Below are 13,606 nucleotides of genomic sequence, written 5' to 3' on the forward strand. Positions count from 1 at the left end.
GTGGAGGTAAAAGTCATGCATAGCATTGGCAATTATCGGTATTTTTGGCCTGCAAGGAATGACATATTTAAGTACGACTTTCATGATGTTGTGACAGAGTTTGAAGGAATGGAGAGTGTTACTAGTCGTCACATGCAGCTCCCTCTTAATGTCTGGGACAAGGTTTGCAAGAAATTGGATTTGTAAACGGCAAAGTACAATATTACAAATCTATAAAATATTTAGATATCATTCAGCGGTTTTATGATATGTTTGCTTGTTGTTCAAAAGCTTTAAGACATTTTTACAAGTTTTGTTTAAATTTAAATGTTCTAACACAAGTTATATGCGCATAATATATGTACTATAGAAAACATGTATGTATTGCAATTTTGTAAGCCTTAAACTGTTATAAACATGTAAACAAGTTTTTATTGTTCTGTAGTTTTCGTTTGAGTTTGTGTGTTAATAAAGTTAATAACTATGTTAATTAAAAAACAAAGTAAAAAGTGTCAATTTTTTATGCCAGGAGGTACATCCATGTACAATTTTCGCCAAAAGGCATATGGAGTCGGTCGTGCAAAACTTTACGATGAATACAGATATATGTTTATTGTTTATACTAGCATTAACGATACAACTATAACAATGATGATGACCAGGTCTTGGTAGAAAGGTGATGACAACACCGTTATGCTCACATCAACACCGTTACATCTCATTTCATTGAATTTATTTATTAACAAAGAGACAAAAACGGACAAAACTTAAGCCTATTGAGTTTGATTGTATGCAAACAAACATTTCTGCAAGTAATCGATTTTCTCATCAGTCATATAAGTTCTCTAGAGAATGTGCAACTGTATTATTTTTTCCGAAAAACAAAAGTTAACACTGTTACGTAAAAATCTTAAAGATCTCAACTGCAATTAGTTGTTGTCCTTAAATAATGTTATGATACTTATGATATTTATAGGTTTGTTGAAGAGTAATTTTGATTCATTTGAAAATTATGACTTATTGAAACGTTTTATGTGTTATTGTCCGTAACGGTGTTAATATCTAAAATTTTGGGGGCATCGACAACTGTGTAAACCACATGAGTACCTTTCATTCCACGTTGTGCCTAACAAATGAGAATAACCTTATTGTATGTACTTTCAATAATAACTAACACAATTATAGATTATTTAATGTTTATTTGAGGTTTGTTCCTAAACACGGAAAGGAACATAATCAAATATTCACCCATAGGCACTTTGTGAAGTTTTGTGCTGTTCTTCCATGTTTCTTGTTTGTGATTTTTTGTTGTTGTGTTATATATCTTTGGCGTTTATCCTGTGCCATTAAACGGGGGTTATGTTTAAACTTTTGGCTACTGAGCTTGTTTCTGTAGTTTTTCACATAAATATTAAATAACTTTTTAACTTTTTCTTAAATAAGTATTGTCCGAGATTTATAATTACACATGTATGTATAGACCGAGTCCATGATTACAGTTAAAAGAATGTGTCGTTGGATAATAGGTGCATGGTTGTGTGATCACTAACATTACAAATACTCAACAACATTTCATCACATTTTTACAACCCAAATATTACTTCAAAACTGTCAACTCATAATAAATAATAACTAAAGTACCAAAGTAAAGAAACAATAAGATCAATAAAACAATAACATAAAAATTTAAATGTGTAAAAAAAATAGTGCATAGGAATGTAAATGTGTCAGATCTAAAAGCAAGTATAAAACACAAGCATAAATAACTATCAAAAGATAACCCCCTAAAAGTTGTAAATCAAACAATCATTCAAAAATTGTCATTACAGACACTCCAAACAGAACTTCCTCGTTAATATCAAAGAAGCTAAATTTAAAATTGTAAACAAAATGTTTCATTTATTACATTACATACTGCAGAACCAAGAAGTGCAGTCAGCATCGTTATAAAATTTACATGTATTTAACTATATATAATAAAATTGCGATATATTGGCTACTATCTGTAAAACAAAATGACCCTTTGCTTTGAGTCCACAGTTTGCGAATTATGATAGTTATGCTAATACAATTAACAGAACACTCCTCAATACAACTGATCATTAAATGTATATCAATTAGGGATGCAAACGAATGGCAAACTCAATATTCGAATATTCGGTAATTCTTTCAATCGAATATTCGAATATTCGATAACCGAAATACATATTTTATAAGATGTAGTAAAATACCATTAGTATTCGCTAAAGTAATAGCCGGGGTATTTTTATCCCGTAATTTGTTGTAGCCAGTACGTGCGGCGGACCCTGAATTTCCCCAAATGAGTTTTTGAAATTCTCCATTTTCAGGAAGAAATAAGCAATTCATTACAAACAAACAAACAATAATGTCAAATAATTTCAATTCTGCTGCCTTTATATTTGTAAACAATGTGAAGTTAGATAAATTCCTAGTCAAATAGTTTTGCGCCAATGGAGGGTCTTTCCGTAGGACGTGCAGCCGTTTTCTGTGATTGACATCTAAATTGACTTAATATAACTATGGAAACCCCAAACCAACTTGGGAACTAGTAAAATAATAAATCAAAATAATATGTGGATTTGAGGTATGTTATACAGCTTAATTTGCAGCCAAGACAACACATTGGTGTTAAAGCCGATTCCTAGCCAGATATTGTAAAGTAGGGGGACTTTTTATAGTACCCGAGGATAAGTCCCTAAATGACATATGACGCGTGTTTAGTGTATCGTCACATTCACACCTCTGGCATTAGGGGCCAATCGTTGTAAAAACAAGACAAATAAATGTTATAAACCACAACAGTGGTGTAGGCAAAAGGTGTTTTTATTCTCTTTATTGAACTTTTTTATTCGAATATTCGAATACCGATTTTGACATTCGAATACCAAACGTTTGATCGAATATTCGAATATTCGAATATTCGTTTGCATCCCTAATATCAATGTTTGTATTAATGATAGTTTATGGTTGCATCACGGATTTCTTTAACTACCCCTGACAAACAACCTGTGACAGTGACAAGACTGAGCGGTGTGCCCATCTGTGTCTTGTTTATTCAAACACCCCCATTCACCCCACCATAATTGCACTCTAAAATGATATGAAATAAGCCCAAATCATACTAACAACAATTGACTTGATGCTCTGAATGGATCATTGGAAGCTAACTAACTGCCTTTAATGTTGCCTTTGCCTGTTATGACTAAAACTTAACAGAGGATCTGTCTCATCCGGCACTGCCTCTGATCTCCCAGAAACCTGAAGATCGTTGATGTTGCTATGGTGACTATTGCCATAGTGATTGGAGCGGAATATACCACAGCAACCAGCGGGAGGCCAGCCGAACATAACCATACTGTCTATTACAGCTTGGAATGGATTGAGCACAGCCTGAAGTCAACAAGATGGTTCAATACAATCATTTTAATCAACACAATCCCATGACAGGTCTCCATAATCTCTACCTATATACCAAGTTTGGTCACAAAATATGTCAACCCAAACTAAAGAAATTCAGCTTTCACTGTTTTTCTACTTTGAGTAATAGTGACCATGACCCTAGGGGCCCCAAAAGAAAGATCAAAATAAACTCTACTTATTTACTAAATTTGGTCACAATAGGTCAACCCAAACTAAAGATATTCTGTTTCAACCAATTTAAGTTACAATGTCTCTGACCTTGACCCTAGGGGCCAAAAAAAGCAACGTCATGAAAAGTTCACCATAAAAAATACCTTTATACCAAGTTTGGTCAGAATATGTAAACCAAAACTAGATATTCAGTTTCAACCGTTTTTTTTCTATTTATGGTAACAGTGACATTGACCCTAGGGGCTCCAACACAATCCCATGAAAGGTCTCCATAACCTCTTCCTATATACCAAGTTTGGTCACAATATACCCAAACTTAAGATATTCAGTGTCAACCTTTTTCATTTTTTCTATTAACAATGACCTTGACCTTGCCCTAGGGATCCCAAATGCAATCCCATGACAGGCCTCCATAAACTCTTCCTGCATACCAAGTTTGGTCACAGTATCAAACCCATACTTATGTTATTCAGTACCTACTGTTTTTCTATTTTTGGTAACAGTGACTTTGATCTTGACCCTTGAAGCCCCAAACACAATCCCATTGATGGGATTTTGATAAACTCTACCTACATATCAAGTTTGGTCACAATATGTCAACTCTTACTAATGTTATTCAGTACCATAGGTGAGTTTGACTTTCACTTTGTGAAAACCTGGTTAAATAAATGCAAAGTAATCTTATCTCAGTGAATTAACATTGACTTAAGGAAAAGACATATACTTGTAATAAAGTTTTGACTGAACTAAAGAAACCAATTGTCATGGAAAGCATGGCAATTTTTGTACCTCCAGCACGAGGAAAACCAGGATTACGTCAGAAGACCTCTCATCCAGCACATTTATAAAGATGCCGTTCAAAACATTTGGAACCCAGCTGAAAAATATTGAGAATCGATGCAACAGGTCACATGATGTAACATGATTTAATCATTTTTTGTTGGCAAGAATAGTATCATGTCTTGTGTTCTAAACAGGATTTATACCATGTTTGCCAACTGGGCTTGCCCATGTAGTACTCATTGTATTACTTCTTTTCACAAGGACATAAATGTGTATTTAAATCATAACATGCCCAAAAACTATTTTGCCATAAAATGTAACACAAAATAAGTTTATTTTACCCATGATTTTCTTTGCATAGTCTTTGGATATGTAACTTTTAATATTTTCTCAATATCAGAATAATGCAATTTTCACCTACCCTACACAGAAGGCCAGAGATATGATGGCGAACTTAACCTGCAAGTTTTCCACTGTGGCCCTCTCTAAAGGTGTGAACCTCCCATATCGTCGAATCAGGGAACGCTTTACTAGAAAACAAAACAGAACATACAAGTAGTTTCATCAATAATATGATTTAATTCACTTTAATAAACAAGACCTGTCACAGTAAATGATGAATGCCCCCAAAATGGCATCCAATACTGCAATAACTATTATATTAACATTCAGGAAGAGCAAACATCAAGCGTGGGGGAGTGATGAAGTAAGAGGTAAAGGCATGGGTCTTGCACGCGACACATCATTTTTATGTCAAAAACATGTGTGTAAAGAGGTTCACTTCAGTTCATGACAACGTTACAGCCCCGACACAATCAACATTACTCTATTAATATACATTTCCATAATGATACAACTATAAGTATGACCTTGACCTTTGAGGTAGGGACGTCTGTCATGCAGGTGACACAATGTCTTGATGTAACAAACACATGTGCCAAGCAATTTTAAAATCCTTCCCTGCATAACAAAAGCAAGAACACAACAGAGTAAAATCTAAGTAAATATATGTAGCATTCCATAATGATTAAACTCTTGTGTGACCCGAAACTTTGATGTAGGTTCAAAGGTCTTGCACGTTACACATCACCTTTACGTACTGGGCATATGTGCCAAATAGTTTCAAATATCTCTGTTCATGACGAAACTACAGCCCAGACACAACCAACTATATCTATGTGCATATAATTTATTGAAATAAACCTGTAAGTGTGACCTTGATCTTGGAGGTAGGGATGTCTTGAACTCAATTTTTTTTTAAATCCCTTTCTGTGTAAGACATTAGAGCCCGTACATGAATAACAGCACAGAAAGCATAGAAGGATGTAGGGTGTGATTTTAATACACACTTGGGCGCCTAGAAAAAAGATCTTATCCGCATTTGTTTGCCATGAAATATTGTACACATTTACCATCCTCATTTTCCAGATTTTAAATGACATGTTGTAAAAAGCATGAGTGTACTCATCGAGCATAGCCAGGAAACATTTGACATGGCTTCAACGTTGGACAAACATGGTTTTGACATGGGATTTTGCGAAGTGATATGACATTGAGGCCACGTCGCAATAACCACCTTTTTTGACGTAGATCCATTTTAATGTTAAATTTAGATTTACTTTTTCTGTATTTAGCAATGTAAAATACTTAAACACATTTCCCTCCACTGTTAGCACAGTGGACTTGGTAGTGTACTACTTCACTACAAAAGGAAGTTGATGCATGCCATCAGTGTCACCAGTAAAATTGTGCATGTGTATCATGTAGAGGTCTTGAAAATTACACTTATCAAGTTGAGACCAATACACACAATACATTTCCTAAAGCCCTTCTTCCCCAATCCAATCAGTATTATTATATCTATATATATCTTCTTTGTTTAAGAGTATTGGACCAGTAATTTATATTAATTTAACTACTGAAAATAATGAAGACACAAAAGCATTGCCTGATATTTAGCTTTACAATTTGAAGCATAAATGTTTTGTTTTTTAAATAAATAACTTCAACAACCGTTGATATTCTCAAAGCAATTTGAAACAGTCTATTGTCATCATCTGGATTACAACATAAATTGCTTGGCTATGGCATTGAGATGGCCATCCTGATTCCAGAGATTTGGTAATTACCCTAGCAGTCAAGCTGTACTCACCTTCCCTGCTTGCCCGACAAAAGAAGCTGACCATGGTGATGATGGCCAGTACAACCGGACACAGGAACATCACGTACATGACTGCCCGCACAGACTGCTCACTCGCTCCACAACTGTAAACATACAAAAAAACATTCAGTGAACTTGTATCCATACAGATGTTCAAAATAATGTTAATGTCAAATCTCCGGGTGGCAACTTAGTTTTAAAAGCTTCTTGTATTAACATAATAATTTGCATACCTGATAAACTACAATAACATACATGTAGGAAGGGTAAACATCTTCAATCAAAATAATTTACAACTCTTGAACAGACAACAGATACCAGTCAATGTCAATTAGTAATGTGACACATACAGCGCCAAATTACCTGCTGTTTGAGGGTCTGTAGCCCAGGAATGCTATGATGGAGCAGAGGGCAGCAGGGACCGCCCAGCCAAGGAAATGCTTCATAAAACTGGTGCTGGAAGTTGGACATGATTGGACATTTATACATACGGTAGTACTGAAAATGCAGAAACTGTACATAAGATTCAAGGTTTCTTGTAAAATGCTAAAAAACGTTGAATTTATTCCATAAGAAATCCACAAATGTCATTCTGACCAACCCTAACACTCACCAATATCATTCTGGCCTTCCAACACTCATCAATATCATTCTGGCCTTCCTACACTCACTAATATCATTCTGGCCTTCCAACACTCACCAATATTATTCTGACCTATCAACACTCACCAATATCATTCTGGCCTACCAACACTCACCAATATCATTCTGGCCTACCAACACTCACCAATATCATTCTGACCTATCAACACTTACCAATATCATTCTGGCCTTCCCACAATCACCAATATCATTCTGGCCTACCAACACTCACCAATATCATTCTGGCCTACCAACACTCACCAATATCATTCTGGCCTACCAACACGCACCAATATCATTCTGGCCTACCAACACTCACCAATATCATTCTGGCCTACCAACACTCACCAATATCATTCTGGCCTTCCAACACTCACCAATATCATTCTGGCCTTCCAAAACCCACCTATATCATTCTGGCCTACCAACACTCACCATATCATTTTAGCCTACAAACACTCGCCAATATCATTCTGGCCTTCCAACACTCACCAATTTCATTCTGGCCTACACACACTCACCAATATTATTCTGACCTATCAACACTTACCAATATCATTCTAGCCTTCCCACAATCACCAATATCATTCTGGCCTTCCAACACTCACCAATATCATTCTGGCCTACCAACACTCACCAATATCATTCTGGCCTACCAACACTCACCAATATCATTCTGGCCTACCAACACTCACCAATATCATTCTGGCCTACCAACACTCACCAATATCATTCTGGCCTACCAACACTCACCAATATCATTCTGGCCGACCAACACTCACCAATATCATTCTGGCCTACCAACACTCACCAATATCATTCTGGCCTACAAACACTCACCAATATCATTCTGGCCTACCAACACTCACCTATATCATTCTGGCCTACCAACACTCACCATATCATTTTAGCCTACAAACACTCGCCAATATCATTCTGGCTTTCCAACACTCACCAATTTCATTCTGGCCTACCAACACTCACCAATATCATTCTGGCCTTCCAACACTCACCTATATCATTCTGGCCTTCCAACACTCACCAATATCATTCTGGCCTTCCAACACTCACCAATATCATTCTGGCCTACCAACACTCACCAATATCATTCTGGCCTACCAACACTCACCAATATCATTCTGGCCTACCAACACTCACCAATATCATTCTGGCCTACCAACACTAACCTATATCATTCTGGCCTTCCAACACTCACCAATATCATTCTGGCTTTCCAACACTCACTAATATCATTTTGGCCTTCCAACACTCACCAATATCATTCTGGCCTACCAACACTCACCAATATCATTCTGGCCTTCCAACACTCACCAATATCATTCTGGCCTACCAACACCCACCTATATCATTCTGGTCTTCCAACACTCACCAATATCATTTTAGCCTTCCAACACGCACCAATATCATTCTGGCCTTTCAACACTCACCAATATCATTCTGGCCTTCCAAACTCACCAATATCATTCTGGCCTACCAACACCCACCAATATCATTCTGGCCTTCCAAAACTCACCAATATCATTCTGGTCTACAAACACTTGCCAATATCTTTCTGGCCTTTCTAGACTCACCAATATCATTCTGGCCTTCCTACACTCACTAATATCATTCTGGCCTACAAACACTCACCAATATCATTCTGGCCTACAAACACTCACCAATATTATTCTGGCCTTCCCACAATCACCAATATCATTCTTGCCTACCCACACTCACCAATACCATACTGGCCTTCCAACACTCACCAATACCATTCTGGCCTTCCCACCATCACCAATATCATTCTGGAATACCCACAATCACCAATATCATTCTGGCCGACCAACACTCACCAATATCATTCTGGCCTTCCAACACTCACCAATATCATTCTGGCCTTCCAACACTCACCAATATCATTCTGGCCTTCCAACACTCACCAATATCATTCTGGCCTACAAACAATTGCCAATATCATTCTGGCCTTCCAACACTCACCAATATCATTCTGGCCTTCCAACACTCACCAATATCATTCTAGCCTACCAACACTCACCAATATAATTCTGGCCTAGCAACATTCACCAACATTATTCTAGCCTTCCCACACGCACCAATATCATTCTGGCCTTCCAACACTCACCAATATCATTCTGGCCTTCCTACACTCACCAATATCATTCTGGCCTTCCAACACTCACCAATATTATTCTGACCTATCAACACTCACCAATATCATTCTGGCCTTCCCACACTCACTAATATCATTCTGGCCTTCCAACACTCACCAATATTATTCTGGCCTACCAACACTCACCAATATCATTCTAGCCTTCCCACAATCACCAATATCATTCTGGCCTACCAACACTCACCAATATCATTCTGGCCTACCAACACTCACCAATATCATTCTGGCCTACCAACACTCACCAATATCATTCTGGCCTACCAACACTCACCAATATCATTCTGGCCGACCAACACTCACCAATATCATTCTGGCCTACCAACACTCACCAATATCATTCTGGCCTTCCAACACTCACCAATATCATTCTGGCCTTCCAACACTCACCAATATCATTCTGGCCTACCAACACTCACCATATCATTTTAGCCTACAAACACTCGCCAATATCATTCTGGCCTTCCAACACTCACCAATATCATTCTGGCCTACCAACACTCACCAATATCATTCTGGCCTACCAACACTCACCAATATCATTCTGGCCTACCAACACTCACCAATATCATTCTGGCCTACCAACACGCACCAATATCATTCTGGCCTACCAACACTCACCAATATCATTCTGGCCTACCAACACTCACCAATATCATTCTGGCCTTCCAACACTCACCAATATCATTCTGGCCTACCAACACTCACCAATATCATTCTGGCCTACCAACACTCACCATATCATTTTAGCCTACAAACACTCGCCAATATCATTCTGGCCTTCCAACACTCACCAATTTCATTCTGGCCTACCAACACTCACCAATATTATTCTGACCTATCAACACTTACCAATATCATTCTAGCCTTCCCACAATCACCAATATCATTCTGGCCTTCCAACACTCACCAATATCATTCTGGCCTACCAACACTCACCAATATCATTCTGGCCTACCAACACTCACCAATATCATTCTGGCCTACCAACACTCACCAATATCATTCTGGCCTACCAACACTAACCAATATCATTCTGGCCTACCAACACTCACCAATATCATTCTGGCCTACCAACACTCACCAATATCATTCTGGCCTACCAACACTCACCAATATCATTCTGGCCTACAAACACTCACCAATATCACTCTGGCCTTCCAAAACCCACCTATATCATTCTGGCCTACCAACACTCACCATATCATTTTAGCCTACAAACACTCGCCAATATCATTCTGGCTTTCCAACACTCACCAATTTCATTCTGGTCTACCAACACTCACCAATACCACTCTGGCCTTCCAACACTCACCAATATCATTCTGGCCTTCCAACACTCACCAATATCATTCTGGCCTTCCTACACTCACCAATATCATTCTGGCCTACCAACACTCACCAATATCATTCTGGCCTACCTACACTCACCAATATCATTCTGGCCTACCAACACTCACCAATATCATTCTGGCCTACCAACACTAACCTATATCATTCTGGCCTTCCAACACTAACCAATATCATTCTGGCTTTCCAACACTCACTAATATCATTTTGGCCTTCCAACACTCACCAATATCATTCTGGCCTACCAACACTCACCAATATCATTCTGGCCTTCCAACACTCACCAATATCATTCTGGCCTACCAACACCCACCTTTATCATTCTGGTCTTCCAACACTCACCAATATCATTCTGGCCTACCAACACTCACCAATATCATTCTGGCCTTTCAACACTCACCAATATCATTCTGGCCTTCCAAACTCACCAATATCATTCTGGCCTACCAACACTCACCAATATCATTCTGGCCTTCCAAAACTCACCAATATCATTCTGGTCTACAAACACTTGCCAATATCTTTCTGGCCTTTCTAGACTCACCAATATAATTCTGGCCTTCCTACACTCACCAATATCATTCTGGCCTACAAACACTCACCAATATCATTCTGGCCTACCAACACTCACCAATATTATTCTGGCCTTCCCACAATCACCAATATCATTCTGGCCTACCCACACTCACCAATACCATACTGGCCTTCCAACACTCACCAATACCATTCTGGCCTTCCCACCATCACCAATATCATTCTGGAATACCCACAATCACCAATATCATTCTGGCCGACCAACATTCACCAATACCATTCTGGCCTTCCAACACACACCTATATCATTCTGGCCTTCCAACACTAACCAATATTATTCTGGCCTTCCAACACTCACCAATATCATTCTGGCCTACAAACAATTGCCAATATCTTTCTGGTCTACCAACACTCACCAATATCATTCTGGCCTTCCAACACTCACCAATATCATTCTAGCCTACCAACACTCACCAATATAATTCTGGCCTAGCAACATTCACCAACATTATTCTAGCCTTCCCACACGCACCAATATCATTCTGGCCTACCAACACTCATCAATATCATTCTGGCCTTCCTACACTCACTAATATCATTCTGGCCTTCCAACACTCACCAATATTATTCTGACCTATCAACACTCACCAATATCATTCTGGCCTTCCAACACTCACCAATATCATTCTGGCCTTCCAACACTCACCAATATTATTCTGACCTATCAACACTTACCAATATCATTCTGGCCTTCCCACAATCACCAATATCATTCTGGCCTACCAACACTCATCAATATCATTCTGGCCTACCAACACTCACCAATATCATTCTGGCCTACCAACACTCACCAATATCATTCTGGCCTACCAACACTCACCAATATCATTCTGGCCTACCAACACTCACCAATATCATTCTGGCCTACCAACACTCACCAATATCATTCTGGCCTTCCAACACTCACCAATATCATTCTGGCCTTCCAACACTCACCTATATCATTCTGGCCTACCAACACTCACCATATCATTTTAGCCTACAAACACTCGCCAATATCATTCTGGCCTTCCAACACTCACCAATTTCATTCTGGCCTACACACACTCACCAATATTATTCTGACCTATCAACACTTACCAATATCATTCTAGCCTTCCCACACTCACCAATATCATTCTGGCCTTCCAACACTCACCAATATCATTCTGGCCTACCAACACTCACCAATATCATTCTGGCCTACCAACACTCACCAATATCATTCTGGCCTTCCAACACTCACCAATATCATTCTGGCCTTCCAAAACCCACCTATATCATTCTGGCCTACCAACACTCACCATATCATTTTAGCCTACAAACACTCGCCAATATCATTCTGGCCTTCCAACACTCACCAATATCATTCTGGCCTACACACACTCACCAATATCATTCTGACCTATCAACACTCACCAATATCATTCTAGCCTTCCCACAATCACCAATATCATTCTGGCCTTCCAACACTCACCAATATCATTCTGGCCTACCAACACTCACCAATATCATTCTGGCCTACCAACACTCACCAATATCATTCTGGCCTACCAACACTCACCAATATCATTCTGGCCTACCAACACTCACCAATATCATTCTGGCCTACCAACACTCACCAATATCATTCTGGCCGACCAACACTCACCAATATCATTCTGGCCTACCAACACTCACCAATATCATTCTGGCCTACAAACACTCACCAATATCACTCTGGCCTTCCAAAACCCACCTATATCATTCTGGCCTACCAACACTCACCATATCATTTTAGCCTACAAACACTCGCCAATATCATTCTGGCCTTCCAACACTCACCAATATCATTCTGGTCTACCAACACTCACCAATACCACTCTGGCCTACCAACACTCACCTATATCATTCTGGCCTTCCAACACTCACCAATATCATTCTGGCCTTCCTACACTCACCAATATCATTCTGGCATACCAACACTCACCAATATCATTCTGGCCTACCTACACTCACCAATATCATTCTGGCCTACCAACACTAACCAATATCATTCTGGCCTACCAACACTAACCTATATCATTCTGGCCTTCCAACACTAACCAATATCATTCTGGCTTTCCAACACTCACTAATATCATTTTGGCCTTCCAACACTCACCAATATCATTCTGGCCTACCAACACTCACCAATATCATTCTGGCCTTCCAACACTCACCAATATCATTCTGGCCTACCAACACTCACCAATATCATTCTGGCCTTCCAACACTCACCAATATCATTTTAGCCTTCCAACACGCACCAATATCATTCTGGCCTTTCAACACTCACC

The 13,606-nt window shown here is 38.8% G+C and overlaps 1 protein-coding gene across 1 annotated transcript; it reads right to left on the bottom strand.

Moving 5' to 3' along the window:
• Positions 1-218: 218 nt before the first annotated feature.
• LOC128231092 (G-protein coupled receptor 143-like) lies at positions 219-7,620 on the bottom strand. The gene is made up of 6 exons (XM_052943513.1): positions 7,613-7,620; positions 6,899-6,991; positions 6,527-6,639; positions 4,796-4,904; positions 4,381-4,468; positions 219-3,390 (listed from the first exon to the last, which is right to left on the bottom strand). The coding sequence occupies exons 1-6, from the start codon at positions 7,618-7,620 to the stop codon at positions 3,178-3,180; spliced, it is 624 nt and encodes a 207-aa protein (XP_052799473.1). The 3' UTR covers positions 219-3,177.
• Positions 7,621-13,606: the final 5,986 nt, after the last annotated feature.

The sequence above is a fragment of the Mya arenaria genome, chromosome 4 (genome assembly GCF_026914265.1).
Source record: "Mya arenaria isolate MELC-2E11 chromosome 4, ASM2691426v1".
NCBI classification, from domain to species: domain Eukaryota; kingdom Metazoa; phylum Mollusca; class Bivalvia; order Myida; family Myidae; genus Mya; species Mya arenaria.

Coding starts and splice junctions, on each gene's coding strand:
- LOC128231092 (XM_052943513.1), bottom strand. Junction 6,640..6,898: donor TACAGACCCTCAAACAGCAG/GTAATTTGGCGC, acceptor GTATGTTTACAG/TTGTGGAGCGAGTGAGCAGT. Junction 3,391..4,380: donor TGGTTTTCCTCGTGCTGGAG/GTACAAAAATTG, acceptor TGTTGACTTCAG/GCTGTGCTCAATCCATTCCA.